Raw genomic sequence first — 17,261 nt, 5'->3', positions numbered from 1 at the left:
AACTTGGAAACATCATTCCCCCACAGTACTCTGACCTGCCATTCCCTAACTAAACCCTGGTTTTCTAATAGATGCGCCAAGGCTGTTCAAATGAAAAAAACCAAAAATACCATAACTAGCTCAAATCAAGAAAACGCCATCCTCCTTTAGAACTTATATCAGAGCCCGAAATAAATGCAAAAAAAAAAAAAACAATCAATGCTTTCAAAACAGAGTTCGAAAGAGCAAAAAGAAGGAAATTAGCAGCCTGTCTAAACGGCTGCCGAGCCTTTTGGTCTCTCTCCAAAGCAATTGGTCATAACCTCTGCCCAACACTATTCCCACCCCTATCATACCCAGATGGCTCTATTGCATCATCACCTACTCACAGAAAAGGCCAATCTCCTGGCCTCACACTTTGCTTCCAATGCATGCATAATTGACAGTGGCAAATGTCCCCAACCATTCCAGATGTCCAACATACAATGCCCACTATATCCTTTTGCCAGAAAGAGATCAGTAAAATACTGTCCAAATTACACACAAAAAAAAGTCTCGTAGCCCTGATGGCGTTTTGCACCAGAACCAATTCCTGTCCTATGTTGCCTATATACACTGTCTTACTCCACTGGTATCTATCCCACAGCCTGGAAATTGGCCTATATTCATCCCATTCCCAAGAAAGGCGACAAGTCTCTGCCATCCAACTACCGCTGCATCTCGCTCACCTTGGTCCTATCTAAAGTAATGAAAAAAAAATCATCAATTCCCAATTTCTAAACTACCTTGAAGGTACTCATCTAATAAACGACTGCCAATATGAATTCCTTCGCTGCCGATCAACAGGAGATCTGCACCCATATATCACCCATCTCTGGACAAATGCCATGGAGAAGTTTGTCGAATCTCAAGTGGTTGCATTTGATATCTCCGAGGTGTTCTACTGGGTCAGGCACAAGGGCTTACTAAGCAAGCCGCCATCGTTTGGTCTATCTCAAGACCTGTGTAATTGGATTGCCAGCTTTCTGTCTGGGTGGTGGATAGTTCCTTATCCTCTTACCAACCCTCTTCTTACTATATATCAATGACCTACTTCAGCTTAGCCTCCAACCCAATACACAGTTTTGCATAGTTGGTACATTACATTCCTCCCTTTCTTTTGATAAACCTTACTCTACACAACTCATCTCAACCTACAGAACATCAACCACCACTGCCCTCAATTCTAATCTCCAAGCCATTCCCCAGTGGGGTTCCGATAACCTAGTCAATTTCAGTGCTGATAAAACGCAGTACTGTCTTATTTCTCATAAAAAAAAAAAAAGAACTATTTTTCTCCCAGTATTATTTTTGACAACATCCAAATTTCCAGACAATTTGAGATTTCTCTTCATGGAATACCCCCTGACATCGAGCTTCTCCTGGTGTAGGATTTCTCTTTCGCTCAAGACATTACTTCACCCCTGAACAGCCGTTAATCTTATGCAAATCACAAATCTGCCCTCTGCCCAACTATTGAATACTACTCTCACATAGGGGTGGGCCCTCAAAAGCTCCCTCAAAATGTTTGACTCAATACTGAGGCGAGCAACCAGACTTATTAATGACCCTTCTCTTACCAACCTTCCCCCCCCCCCCCCCACTTTCGCACAGATGATCAGTCTCCGTACTATGTGTATTCTACAAATATTTCCATGGAAAATGTTCATCTGAAATTGCATCAATAATTCCCCCACTTAGTACTGATCTCGTTGGAACATGTGCAGCTGCTGCTTAACATCCCTTCACAGTGCACCTTGAAACCCACAGAACAAATTTCTTCTCCTCCTCCTTCATCTCTGCATCTGCTGTACTATGGAACAGTCTTCCCCCGATGCATTTCCCAAGGAATACAATATACAGACCTTTAAATCAAATGTGAACAAATATCTTCTTTCCCAACCTCACCACACAATACACATACACACAACCTATAATATATTATATTATATGCAAATGGCTGCAAGATATTTGTTCAGGCTACAAGCTATTGTAAGACTAGAGACTGGCCAAAGTGAGGTAGCCAGATGATTGCATGTGAGTTGTTCTATGGTTCAACTATGGAACAACTGCAGTAAGTGGCCAGTATCTCTGATTATCTGCTTACTGAAACAGCAGTGCTACCCTGAATCAGCTATTATCTGACCTTGCGTTGAGTACAGGTACATTGCTGTCTGCATCCACTGTGCACTGAAGTCTTCAGGAAAGTGGTCTGAATGCTAGGCCTGTTTGTCTGCATGCTCCTCTCCTCATGCCACAGGAAGGAATGTTTGTAATGTGCAAGACTACATGTCATCTGCACCCAAGACCAGCAAGGATCAGTATTGTTTATGGACGAGTCCCAGTTTGCTCTACAAAGCGATACCTTGTCCTCTTATATCTGTGAAAGGGACACTTATGGTACAGGTAGTGTGATGGTTTTGGGGAGGCACCTTATTGGGTTGCCGCACCAACCTGTATGTGCTTCCTAATGGAACCACGAATGCAGCAACTTATAGAGATGATATCCTAGATCCCTATGTTTATCCATATATGGGTGCAATAAGGGAGACACCTATCCTGGAAGATGATAATGTTCATCCTCATTGAGCAAAGCTCATGTACCAATATCTTCAAGAAGAAACTCTCTTATGTATAGACTAGCTTACCAGATCTTCTGACTTTAATCCTGTTGAGCATGTCTAGTACTCGAGATACGCATGTTGCTGCTATCTCAAACTGCCTCTCCAAAATCTTGAAGTAATGAGGAAAACTTTGCAAAGCTGACCTCCTGGACACTATTATACACAGTATGAAACATCTGAGCACTGTATTGCTGTGAGGGATGACCACATTCCTTATTGAGGCCACTTTGACAATCTCATTTTGACTTCTTGTTTATGACCATTGTCTTTTTTATTATTATTATTATTACGGGCAACTCCAGGGGGTCCTTAGACTCATCGAGGGAGGCCCTAACATCATGTCAAGAACAACTATTCAACATTCACACAGTATTTATCATACTTCCCCTTGAACTCATTCACAGTCATGGCACTCACAACAGACTCTGGCAACTTATTCCACTCATCCACCACTCTCCAAGTAAAAAACCTTGCTAACCACACTCTTGCCCAGTTTCCATGGATGACCCCTAGTCCTCCCACCACCAGTTCTGTTCTCAAAAATATCCTCTGAATTAATCTTATAGAAACCCTTCAGCAATTTGAATTTCTCAATCATATCACCCCTTTTCTGCCTATCAACCAATTTCTGCAACCCACAAATCTTCAACCTGTTCTCATAAGGTTCAGTCCATAGACCAGCTATCATCTTGGTCACTCGCCTCTGGATCCTCTCCACCTCCTCCCCCATCAAGAAGAAATCTTGGCGAATGTCTGTGCCAAATCTGGGCACAATAGTTATGATGGGGTCTTATCAATGCTCGATACAGAGGAACAATAACTTGCTTGTCTCTGCTCATCAAAGTGCCTTCAGTAACCAAGTGATTTGATGAGCTGATTTAGCCACTTTTGTAATATGCCTCCTAAACTTCAACTTCTTATCCACCAACACTCCCCTGGCCTCGTCAATCTCCTAGAGTATAGTACCACCAACGTGGTATACTTCTGCTAATTTTTTCACCTCAAAATGCATTATCTTACATTTTGCCACATTAAATTGACATCCATTCTCCTTAGCCCAGTCCTCCAAACTATCCAAATCATCCTGCAAAATTTTGACATCATGTGCATTCACTCTTGCTCTACCCAACTTTGCATCATCAGCAAACAAATGAACAGTTCTTCTCAGATCCTTTCCTATATCGTTAATGAACAAATTAAACAGTAGTGGTCCAAGAACAGAACCCTGCAATACACCACTAGTCACAGGCCTTGACTTCTGAGTTTGGACTCGACTCCTGAATAAAGTATTCTCTGATATCTCTCCATCAACCACTTTCCTATCCATCTCCATGTGTTGCAGTTTACTGATTTGAATTCCATGTGGTATCCTGTCAAAGGCCTTAGCAAGGTTCAGCAGAATCACTGTAAATCCATCACCGTTATCCAGTTCAGCCGTCACTGTGTTAAAAAAACGTGAGCAAGTTACTGAGGCATGTCTACCCTTCACAAAACCATGCTGTCCCCCATACAATATCCCATTTTCATCTATCCAATCCTGTATTCTTTTCTTGACTAATTTCTCCAAAACCTTGACAACGATTCCTGGTATGCTAATCAGTCGGTAATTTACAACAGTAGTCTTGGAACCTCCTTTATGCAGTGGAACGATTTTCCCCTCTTTTCATCCCCTCGGGACTAATCCAGACCCGAGACTCAAATTAAACAAAATGGTCGAGGGCACTGACAATTCTTTAGCCACTTCACGTAAGACCCGAGCTGGTATACCATCCAATCCCACAGATGTATTTACATTAAGGTTTTATACTATTCACCTCAATTCCCGTATAAGCAATTGGTTCCTTCATTCCTGCAATATCACCACATGGATGATATACACTTGCAAAGTGCTCACTCAGTAATTCCACTATATCAACTGATTCAGTTACCTCCTTACCATCGGCATTCCTTAAAATCAATCTGCTGTATATATTTTTTCTTTTACTTGCAGCATATCAAAAAAACTGTTTAGGATTCTCTTTAGCTTGCATGGCTAATTTGCTTTCATAATCTACTTTTGCTTTTCTTACCACACTCGTTACCTTTCTGGCCTATGCTTTATACTGTTCATGGGCCTGCAGGTCACCTTTCTGCTTAAATTCCTTCCACGGTTGTTTCTTTTTTTGCAGCTCAAGCTTAATAGTGTTATTCATCCATTTAACCCCTACTTGATTTACTATCTGGACTCTAGGTGTACAGTCAGCCATTACTTCCTGCAAACACCCTTTAACCACCTCCCATGCACTATCAACATCCAGCCCTTGCAGTTTTACATGCCATGGCACTGTACCAAGCAATCTCCTAAGCTTACTAGCCCAGTAATTCCACATGTACCCTGTCTTAATTGAAAATTCTACACATTTAGCCACCTCCCAGATCAAGTCCCTATGATCACTCTCACCAATTGGTGGCAACGTGGGCATGTTCGTTACAGTCAAATTCTCATATACAATTACTAGGGCAAGCACTCTTGAACCCCTAGTGTTTTCCATTACATGCTATCGCAGCTAGTTATCCCTTAATAACTGCATAAAATCCAATTCCTTCCTTCCATGTGTTCTCTCCTCCTTCCAATCAATGTTACCATAGTTGAAATCCCCCATAATAATTACCCTCCTTCCACTCATTGCTTCTATTTGCTTATGCATACTATCTCCACCATCTATTCCATCACCTGGTCTATAGCAGTACCCAACTGTATATTTTGTTTTGCTAAACTCAATCTCATACCAAATAGCCTTAAATGTGTTCTTTTCTCTATCCTGCAGTTCATCAGCTATCTTCAATAACACTCCTCCCTCCATTTTATTCTCTCTGTCCCTCCTGAACACACTATACCCCTCACATTCTATCCCACTAGCTATATCATCTTCTGTCAGCCATGCTTCACTAATGCCAATAACCTGTGGCCAGGAAGAGCCAAACCAAGTCCAAATATTCTTCCTTCTTGTTCTAATACTCCTGGCATTAGTATACATGAAATGCAGAAGCCTGTTAGTCCCACCCTTATCTTGATGCCTTATACTAGCTATCCCATTCTGATTTATTGTCCTTCGTACTAGCTTGGGCATATTATACACATTCATACACTCAACTGTCTTCCTGAAGTCTGCATATCCACTCCCCCCCCCCCGAATCTGCACATCCACTTTCACTTCATTCAACAAACACTTTTTCCAGTCTCTTCACACCAAATCCATTCAGATGCAAACCATCCATCTTATATAAATCTTATATAATCCTTTCGCCCATCAAACTCACTCCACACGTCCACAAACTCCACACCACTCCTCCTCCTGCATAACCTGCGCATAGTCATTTGCAATTATGGCCCTCCTTCTCTACTCTTTTGTGTCATACCGTGGCAACAGACTCACTATCTTAACTCTCTCTCACTCTTTTCTTTTGCTACCACTAGTAATTCCTTCAAGTCCTCTCTCATAGCAATTTTTTCTCCTTTTAAATCATTTGTTCCTGCCACTACTATCATTTCTTTCACCCTCTGCTTTTGCACTCTTATAGATTCACTTACATCCTTAATTTTCACACCCATCTTCATGAACCTTTTCATATATATATATACATATATACTGAATTAAATTATTTATTTGGTTTTTGTGAGTGTTTCTTTCACATCACATATTACAGGTAAACTCAGATACATGTGGTTAATTTGTGCAACAAGTGTACTATATATATATATATATATATATATCAAAGTTAAAAACCAGTGATGGGAAAAATTCTAATTCATCCATGTTTTGGAACATTCTTCACAAGGCTTAATTTAGGTCTTTGCAATATTTTAACAGTGTAAGATAGAAATATAAAGAATGATGAAAAGCAAGTAAGCTAACAAAACCATTTCTATTAAAGAAATGGACTAGAAAGTGAGTGAAAAACGGATATTCTACATTCTACAAAACATATTTGTCAAACATCATTTGAACAGTTGTAGACTTCTTTCTCTATTCATAAAATTTGGGATAACAACTACTTCCTTTTTGTTGGGTTCGGCAAACCAACATGCTTCTTTCACACATTCGGATCTAAATCCATAATTTGTTTAACAGTTTCCAAATTTCAAAACATCTGCTCAAGTTTCTTTTACCAAAATTTCTTTTGAGGCACACAGTTGAATAAAGGCTTAGAAAAAGTTCCTCTATTCGACAACTAGGTTTGAACCCCCTCGGATTTAGTGAATATTAAATAAGCCTAGGTTTTAATTTGAAATCGCATTCGTTTCCTCTCAGCAGACGAGTTAAGTACTCTTTGGAGGCTTTGTAACCAGGTTGTGATTCTTCATTTTTAGCTAAGAAAGTTCTGGACAGCATTTTCTTCCAATAAAGGCGCGTTTCATCAATGTTAAAAATTTGACAGTCATTATAATTATTCCTCAATTTTTTTTTTTTTTAACTGCAGGAAATTTCACATCTGTATCTTTATTGGCACTTCATGATTACCCTGTTAACTTGGCATTACACATTTTGGTTTAAACTTTAAACTTTTCTAACTTCCCTCTGCTGGCAAAAAATATCATGGTATCCCCCTTTGAAATTTGTTTTCTTTGAGTGATGTCTTAATGATATATCTGCTATTCATGAAGCTTTACAACTTACATTCTCTCAATCTGTCCTCTTACTCCACATTCGAAAGACCATTGACAACCTTTGTGAATCTTCTCTGGATCCTATCCTTGTCACCATGTAAACCTGGCAAACATATCTGTGCACAATAATCATTTGAATCCTGATCAAGGCCTTATGCAATGCCATTACAACCTCTGTTTCTGCATGTCAGGGAGGACCCTGACATTCGAGTACAGAGACGTAATGGCATCACATTATCACAGACAATCACATTGTCCAATGTAATGTCTTCACAACTTGTGCAACTCACATTCTCTCAATCTGTTCGTACTCCATATTCCAAAAACTATTGACAACCTTTGTGAATCTTCTCTGGACCCTCTCCAATATATCCTTATGAATTTCATGTCCTTGTCCACCATTACTCCTAGATCTCTCATCTCCTCTACTTCCATTAAAGTTTTCCCACCAAGTGTATGCTTTGCATTCCATCATCACCTACCAAATCTCAAAACCTTACGCTTTGCAACATTGAACTGATAATTCCACTTACTTGCCCATTCATGCACTCTATTAAAGTCCTCCTAATAAGGCCATAACATCTGCTTGACTCTGCATTCCTCTCCCCAATTTCGCATCATCTGCAAACAGTTACATATCACTAGTTAAATTCCAATATCATTAACGTACAAATTGAAGAACAATGGTCACAAAACACTGCCCTCTTTTGGGATATTATACCCCCCCCCCCATATACAACTTTCTGATACCTATCTGACAGCCAGTTACTGATCCAACTCTGAAGTCTGTTATCCAATCCCATCTTGTTTCAATTTATTTAAAGGTTTGTCAGGTGGCAGTCAATCAAAAGCTTTCAAATACAAGCACACCATTGCATATGCATCTATTAAGGGTGACAAGGTATTTGTCACCTCGTACAGTAGTACATAAGCAAGTTAGTAAAACATGATCTCCCTTTAACAAACCCATGTTGATAACAATCGAGAATACTGCTGTTATCAGCCCATTTCTGTACCCTAATTTTCACCAGTCTCTCCAGTACCTTCACAACTCCAGATATACAGACTGGCCTATAATTTGAAGCTACAGCCTTATCACCACCTTTATACATTGGAACAATTTTACCCTCCTTCCACTTCTTTGGAACCTGTGCTGTTGTAAGACTCTTATTAAACATGCATGCCAATGCTACCCAATTCCCTTAGGACACATGATGATATGTCATCATATCCTTTCGCCTTATTGACATCAAGGTTATTTATTTCCTCAAATACCTCTAACTTATTCACAATTAAGCCATCCTCTCCTATGCCCTCTACACTTAAGTTCCTCATGATTCCATCCTGATGAGGATGAAACACCCTTATGAATTGATCACTGAATACTTCTACTGCAGTTACCATTCTACCGTTTTCATTTGTTATCATAATTTTACCATGATCATTCTTCCTCCTAATTGCCACATATCTAAAAAAAAAAAAAAAAAAAAAAAAAAAAAAAAAAAAAAAAAAACTAGGGTTTTTCTTCACCTGATTTTCAAATTTCTGCTCATACTGCATATTTGTTTTCTTATTAACTGAGTCATTCTTCTAGCTAGTTTTTTATACTCCTCATGTAACTGATTATTACCATTATTCATCTTGTATTGCCTCCAAAGTACCTTCTTGTTCCAGTCATGCTGAAGCCCTTCATTCATCCATTTTACATCTACCTTATTCAGCCTTTGGAATACATTCACACATTGTTGCTGTTATGTATTTCTTTGTCATTTCAAGCAGCATTTATTTCCTTACTGCTCAACTTCTCATTCCAGGCTATAGCTCCAAGCTGTCTCCTAAGTTTGTCATAATCACCAGCCTTATAATTCCACATATATCCTTTCCTTACAGACGTCTGTATATGGCTAGCCTCAACCCAGGTGAACACTTCATGATCACTCTCACCAACTAGAGGAAAGTGTGAAACCCCCACTCACAATTACATCCTCTGATGAAATGATCAGATCTAAAACTTGATCCTTACGTGCCCTCCTTTAAGTACTGCATGAGATAGTTATGTCGCATACTCAAAGAATTCATTTTCCTTATTCCCAAATGCTATCTCTTCGTTTCAATCTTTCATCCATTCTTCATTTTTGATTGCAATCTTCAGCCAAATTATCAAGATTCTGAATTGCAAACAAAATAGGCCGCATGCTCCTAGTGCACTGCATAGTGATTGATGAGGTTTCATGCAACTTTACCTTGTTCTGTGTATTCCTTTGATTTGGACAGAATTAGTCATACTCTAGTGACCATGTCACTGCTTGCCTTGATTTGACCATTATCAAACTGTTTTAATAACAATGTTTTGTATCCAAAGTAATTACTTTTACTATTCTTATTGGATTTCACTGGCATGTCACTTTTCCTTTCTGGCATAGTGAACTTTTACAGAATATTAAATACAGTACTGCTTAGCATGAAATACAGTAATGGAAAGACACATCTTCCTTGGATAGTTGCCTAAGCAAAACTCAGCTTATGGCAGCATAGTGAATTGCAGAGACACAATCTGGTAACACTATTTAGACACAAGTTTTCAGTCTTTTTTTTTTTTTTTTTTTTTTTCCTGTGGTCTGCTGCACTATTTGTAATTTAAGAGGGCTCATATATAGAGGAATGGTATAAATATTTCTGACTGTATTAACTCAAATTGATCGAAACCACATATATCAAAGTTTACCTGTATTGCTTTTCGTTGGATTGTGTAAAAATTCATCATACAGTTTTGTGTTATCATGATTTTTCTTTGTTCCTTAATTTATGGAAACCAGTGTACTTCGATACTTTTTTGAACAAATCCATAAAAAAATAAATAAAGCAACAATGGCAGTTAGTGTATTATAACCACTATCTGTGCCAGGTTATTTTGCACCCTAGGCAAAGTTTACAAGGCGCCCCTTATTTCATTGTTATTTTTTATATAATTTTTATAATATTTTATATTCCCTCTTTTTTTTATATATATATATATATATAAAATATAAATAGTTAATATACTATATATATATAGTATATTAACTATTTAGTCTACCGGCTGTGCCTTTGTTAATAATTATACTATATACTTATGAGGTGATTTATTATATAAATCTCTTTTACTAACAATTATTTTTATTTTGACTCCGAGTGTCCCTATATGTTATTGTATTGCACAAAAGTTCACTCCAATTGGTGCAATGACCTTAACTCTCTCTTTCAGAATCCAACTAATTATTGACTCAAAACCAAGTACAAAATAAACACATTTAATAAAACTAAAACAATATATATACACTTCTAGCAATAATACATAACTATAACTACAGATTATATGGATCCAAGGCCTTATTTAAAAATATAAACTTACTCTTAAGACTAAACACTTTTTCTTTCACAATCACAGAAAAATGTTCATAGTCTTTTTCTCTTTCTGTTAAGGCTCTTTTCCAGAAGTTACACGGCTCTGTACTTCATTTTCAGGATCCTTTTCATCAATCAATGTAACACACATAAAAGTCTTCTTGACTATCTTGTTTCTTTTTAGTAGCAATACTCATCAGATCAGGCATCCTTAATACCTATAAATCTTCTTAATCAATATATTTTCTAAACATTCACTTTCAGGCATCCTTAATACTTATAGATTTTCCTTATCAATATTTTCTCTAAGAAAAACATTCACTTTAGAATGTAAGCAACAAATTCTTCTTTCATTCACAATACTAAATGGCAGTCTTAACTTTTTCCACTTTAAAAAACTTAGTTTCAAGATTTCCTTTTATTCATTACTTATTCCTCCTTGAAACCTATTATTTTTACTATTCCCTTTTCAGAATACACTATGAAATTTCTTCCGACTGCCACACACACTAAAAAAATCAAGTTCCTTCCAACTTGAATATTTACCGGCCATTGTTCTAAAAACTTGCGAACGCTCTCTTGTTTACAACCGTTACTTGGATACACAGCGCTTTCCTTGTCAGCTGTCAATCACACATCAAGTCCTCTCCGGGAGCATGCGCACTCCACAAAAGTCAGAAACTACGCACTGCAATAAAATGGCTGACTCGCTGTATCCATTAGCACTAAGAGAAAGTCTTTCACAAAACACAAAATTCAACATTTTAAACCACAACAAACTTTCTTATAAGTAACATAAATAATCAGTTTAGTAAGCACTTCAATATTTTTACTTCTTTACATGTTACTCCTAATATAATAATTTCATAACGAGCACATCACAAGTGCAGACACTGCGTGTATGAAAACAAAAACTAACAAGCATAATTAATACGTAAAAATATTCAGAATTTTTTAATATGATTATTTTTACATCATAAACTAAAATGTTTCTAATTGACATTAAACAAAATAAAATTGTCTTTCAGGTTAAATTAATAGGGCTTTTTTTTTAATTTTCTTTTTTAATTAATTTGAAAATTTTCTGTTATAATTCATTTACAAAAAAAAAAGTTATAAAATACTGAATTTTAAATAGCGGTTAGTTCAAATCATTTAGGTAAGGAACAAAAAAGACCCAAGAGTTAAATAGTAAAATAGTGTGATGTGTGACTGTGTGAGGGATAAAGAAAAAGAATCGATATCTAAATCATATATCACTGTTTAATTTTGATATTTTAGTAAAGTATGAATAAAGCATAGCTTGAAGTTTTGCGCCCCTTCATGGCTTGCACCCTAGATTTATTTGTTATAATCACTGATTATAACAAATAAATTAAAATTATTTTTATTGGTGATTAAAACTTTAAATGTCACCCAAATATGCATAAATAATTAAAATTTGTAAAAGAATTCTCTGTTAAGTTTTGTATCTAAAAAAAAAATCATATCTAAATTAATATTTTTGACACTTAATTTATACATTTACAGTTTGAGAATTTGATAGGAATTCTTTCTTGTGCAAAGATGGGCTAAAAAAAAAATTATTGCCAGGTTTGAATAAAACCAGAATTTTACATATATGAATTAGAGGTTATAACTTATGCATATTGTCTTCTGCATATCCAGTTTGATGTCTGGTTGGCCAAATAGATTGCTCCTCCACCCAACAAGTTGTTGGTTTGAATCTCATTGTATGGCATATGGCTGTTGATAGCTGTAGATGGAAGGTGCATTTCATTGTCTGAAATGGCTTGAAAAAGTTCTGTGTTTAGTCTAGAGCAGGGAGATTGCAGATTATCTTACCCTTACTCCACCTATGATACTGATATATGTTTATCCTTTCACAAGTGTTATTTGCATTTAAAAACAATCAAGCAATTTACCATAAATCCTCTGACTTCAGTGATGTCTGATGGTAAAATGTATTATTATTACATGACACCTCCCAAGGACTCATCACAGAAAGGCACTCTACTCCACTAAACACATCTCACTGTCATCCCCACTACTCAACATGATGTTGAGCCGGTTTCTTAATTCATCAGTATTAAAACGATGATCATATAGATTGTTTTTTGAGGACGAAATGAATAAGAGCTGCATCCTGGATCACACCAGGTGTGACATGATTGTCCAACCAGACCTAGAAATTTCCCAGAAAATTTGGACCTTGGCATTTCTGAAAGAGTATTTATCATGTCAAGTCTATAGTTTGAAGTATGTGAGTATACTGAGAATCATCAGCAAGACATAATTCTTTTCTTCCAAAGAAGTTTTTGCATTAAATTTATGTTACTAAAATAAAGCATTTAAATTTTGCAAAAGTGAGATAAACTGTAATGTACCATGAATATAAGATCATTGTTAAACAGTTTTTGATTAACTGATATTCACAAGATAAATTGTAGCTAGAAATGAATCATTCAGTATAAATTAATTAAACCCAAGTTTCTTCTTCATTAGACTAATACTTTGCATTGCAGTAGTAGTATAACAATAGTTAAAAATAAATTCCAAAACTTGAATGATCTACAAATGTTTCAAAAGTATACTTTAATTATATGAATTTCATTTTTTTTTTTTTTTTCTCCCAATGTTTTATACAGATAACGGTCAGAAAATTATCTTCAAGACTGGCAATCTTACTGAATTGGAGATAGTGGAACAATATTTGAAGATCTTGAATAGATTTGACACACCTGCAGAATCTCCAAGTGTTGTACCATCATTAATGAAGGCGATTGGAAGTGCCAAGTAACTCTTCAAATCCAAGTTTTCAGAATTAACATCATTCTGAGCTTGTGTTACAGAGAGCTGTACAGTTTTCTTAGGAAAAACCAGTTAAAGTGTAGTCAAATAGTTGCTGCCAACATGAAGCATTCATATAAATCAGAAGCACATCTCTTTAATAAAGTCTATGGTCAATTGCCAGCATTTGCTGATGTATTTGACGAAGAAACATTTTATATTTTTGCCATTTTTATTACAGTAGCTTCGTTTGTACTTGCATTTGTGCTGTCAAGGTTTATAACATTGAAACCTGTAGAATGAGAATCTTAAAATTGTCAAATATTTTGTTTCAGGTAAAGTTATTTTATGCAAACATGGTTAGTTAAAGCTTTTCAAAATATCTAAGGCAAAAATTTATACCAATATCATTTTAAATTGTGTCATTCGAGTGAAAAAGTTTGGCATTTAGGATTGTTATACTGTCTTAATTTATTGATCATTTTATAATCATATTGCTTTAAAAAAATCCGTTTGCGTGATGGCTTTAATGTTTTTTTTAATTGAATCATTTGGAAATAAGTGTTACACTAATAGTGTTATTAAATTAAAAACTTTTGCGATGATGCCACTGATAACAAATATGTTTCATGTGACAAACCTTGTAATAATTCCATGACAGTGAAATTATCTGTTACCATGTGTTTAATATAGATTATTTGTATATGAAAATCTGATTGTTTAATTTGTTTTTCAAATCTTAAGTAATTTCACTTATTTAATATGGTAGATCTAAATATCTAAGATTCCTGAAAACCACAATTAAAATAGTTTATATGCATCTTGCATGCATTCAAATATTTTCAGGATAATCATTTAGGAAATACCATGAGTAGACATATTACTAACTATTATAATAACGGAATTAACTCATGTAAATTATTCTTTATTCGTAAAATTTTCACCTGATGATGCCTGTGATACTCAGGTGAAAATTCTACGAATAAAGAATAATTTACGTGAGTTAATTCCATTATTATAATATTTAGTAATCCTAGTCTTTTTAAATTCTAAAATTTTAAATCTTAACGTTTCTTATATATCTTATGTAGTTTACAAATTTTCATCCTTATTATGCATAAGTATATCCATTTTATCCATAAATTTCTTCACAGTGATCTGAGGTTGTCTAAATTCACTCAGTTTAATGCAGATCATAAATAGCATGTGTTACCATCTGCTCAATGTAGAATTTTCATACATGAATAGTTTGTTGACTAATGCATCCAAGGACTATAGACAAGGGGTAAGACCAGTGGTGAGCTATAAGGGGCTTGCGTGAGCCCTTTGTTAAATTTTTCTCAAATTTGTGAGCCCCTTGTTCTTCTTGTTTACTTTTTTATTTTTTTCAAGAAAATTTTTTTTTAACATATTAAACGAAAATAAGTACATGCGCTTTCTTTACCCTTCTCTTTTCTGGTAGCAAATCGTATGGTAAAACCAGTAGCCAATCAAATGTTTCATAAAAGATTATAAAAGATTTCATTCTTATTATATTTTGATAGTTAAAAAATGTTTTTCTTATGTAAGATAAATTAACACAGTTGATTGTGTGCAAATATTTCATATTTAGATCATGAAATATTTGTTTAAAATGATAGCCTTTAGAGGTTTGATTCTCCTCTCATACTTTTTGATTGGAATTTGTACACAAGCTGTATCAATAAAAGTTTTTGTGTGAAATACTTTTTTTTTTTTTTTTTTGCTCGACAATGCAAGCCCTTTGTTGAAATTTCCATAGCTCACCACTGGGTAAGACCATTTCAGATAGTAAAACATCCAAAAGTGTTTTACTATTTCAGGTCCTAAGTGTCGTGGAAACTATCCCACACAAGGAGGACCAGACCATTGTAGTGTCCATCCACCCTTTTTCTTGAACTCTTACATGAATTCTGGGGGAAAATTTCCCCTTCAGCATTGTTTTCCTTTTGAATATTACATAAGGCAGCAACTTTCTTCCATCTGCAGTAATTGCGAGCATGATTGTGCATCTCTGTTTTTCACTTCCAGTTGTGCACGTCGTCACACTTTTTTTCACCATTTTCTGTTATTGTTTTGTGCAGCATGTCAAAATTGAAGGGGTGATTGATTGATATTGGCTATCGACAGAAGCAAATAAAGTTTGCATCTGAAGTATTTTCAGGACTTTGTTTGCTTACACTTGGATAAAGGATTAAACCAGAATATAATTTCCTGGCATGTTTAATTTATACTTATAAGTTTGTTTCCTGGTTAAGATGCATGTTATTACTTTTTTGCAGCTTAACTTTAAATTGATTTTTTTTTTTTTTTTTTTTTTTTTTTTTTTTTTTTTTTTTTTTTTTTTGTTGCAGTTGGAATTGTTGCCAGTTGTTCTGTAATAAACCCCATCCTTAAGTTGGATTGTTTATGTTTATATAATGCAAGACAGATTCAGTAATGAAATATAAATCATTAAGTGATTTTCTTATAGAATCTACCTTTTTTACTGATTAGTAACATACTTCCATTTCCTTGTCCTTGCTGTCATGTATAAACCACTTAGTACTAAAATCAGTCTACCTGGATGATATACCATTTCTCCATTATTGTTATATCCAGTGAGAATATTATATTTACTTGTGAGGTCATCACGATATTTGTTTGTTATAGGTGTCTAGTGACAGTTTTAATGCTTATTTATAATTCTTGCACAATCCCTGTAAACCTCCAGGGAACTATTGGCCATTGAAATTGCTATTCTGGCCACTAAGCAAACCAGCACATTTGGTGCATTTTGAAATTAAATTGAAAATAGCTAGTCAATGAAAGGTTTCCTAGCATTCTCTAATAGTACGTCCTTATGATTTTGATCTGTTAATTTAAAGTGGGTTGCTTCTGTAATTTTTGTATGAAATGTTTATTAAATCTGCTTTTTCTTTCTTAAAAAAATAAATTAATTAAAAAAAATTGGTTACACCAGTTTTAAGAATAAAACATGAGTTAGTGTCTTTACTTACACTATTCTTTAGAACTATCAGCATTCGTCCTGACTGTGTTTTACTTGTTGCGTATGTAAAGAAGTTTCCTTAATAGAGGAAAAGTTAAGTTCAGATTAATCCACATTAAACCATGTCTGTATTTCTTTAATATTATGTGCAATATCCTAATATAGATAGTTAATAAATAGTAAAATAATCTTCTGCCCAATTTGGCTTTATTGAGTTCAAGTTGCCAATATGAATTTTCTTGCCAACTTTCATTATAAAATGTAGTTGTATTAGCTCTGGTAGTATTTTGTATTCATCCTTTGCATCTTACCTTCCTTTTTCCCTTCTTTCTGCATCTTACCAGTTTACCACCTATATTTTTATAATGTATATTTTATACATCATGCATTATTTCATTCAAAATTAGTTTGTTATGGTAAGTGTAAGCAAACGTAATCATATAAACTTCTTGATTTGTGATGACACTAACTCCCTGCCTCGCCTCCAAAGGTGACATCTCTCTAGTCCATTACTCAGAGTGATAACTTACCTCTTATGCATATGGCTGCACAGCCTTTATAACACCTATGCATGAAAGGTGTTTGAAAAAAGATGGGAGCAAGTAGACCAAAGATATCCACTGAGAATAGAAACGGTAAGGGTTCTTGTTTTTCCTACACTGTTTGGGTTGTTGAATGGGCATGCTGCTATTCCATGATTAGAATGAACCTGTCGGGAAAGGGTATCTCAACTCGAATTCCTGTTTCTAAAAATATGCAACTATGAAGTAGTAGTTTTCAGCAGAAAATA

General features: G+C 35.3%; 1 protein-coding gene across 2 annotated transcripts in view; it reads left to right on the top strand.

Moving 5' to 3' along the window:
* The window catches only part of LOC150107041 (large ribosomal subunit protein mL53-like), a 33,846-nt gene extending 17,182 nt beyond the window's left edge, over nucleotides 1-16,664 (top strand). Inside the window, exon 3 of one of the 2 annotated variants that reach the window (XM_090393398.1) lies at nucleotides 13,323-16,664. In XM_090393398.1, the coding sequence (XP_090249524.1) occupies nucleotides 13,588-13,767 (180 nt within the window). In that variant the 5' untranslated portion in view covers nucleotides 13,323-13,587 and the 3' untranslated portion in view covers nucleotides 13,768-16,664. The remainder of the gene's footprint in view (nucleotides 1-13,322) is intronic. The other variant, XM_090393396.1, reaches the window with a different exon arrangement.
* Nucleotides 16,665-17,261: the final 597 nt, after the last annotated feature.

Source organism: Typopeltis vanoorti, chromosome 5 (assembly GCF_054136105.1).
Source record: "Typopeltis vanoorti isolate ZY-2024b chromosome 5, IOZ_Tvanoo_1.0, whole genome shotgun sequence".
NCBI classification, from domain to species: Eukaryota; Metazoa; Arthropoda; class Arachnida; order Uropygi; family Thelyphonidae; genus Typopeltis; species Typopeltis vanoorti.
The sequence above is the reverse complement of the archived record's forward strand: the minus strand, read 5'-3'. Positions and strand labels throughout refer to the sequence as shown.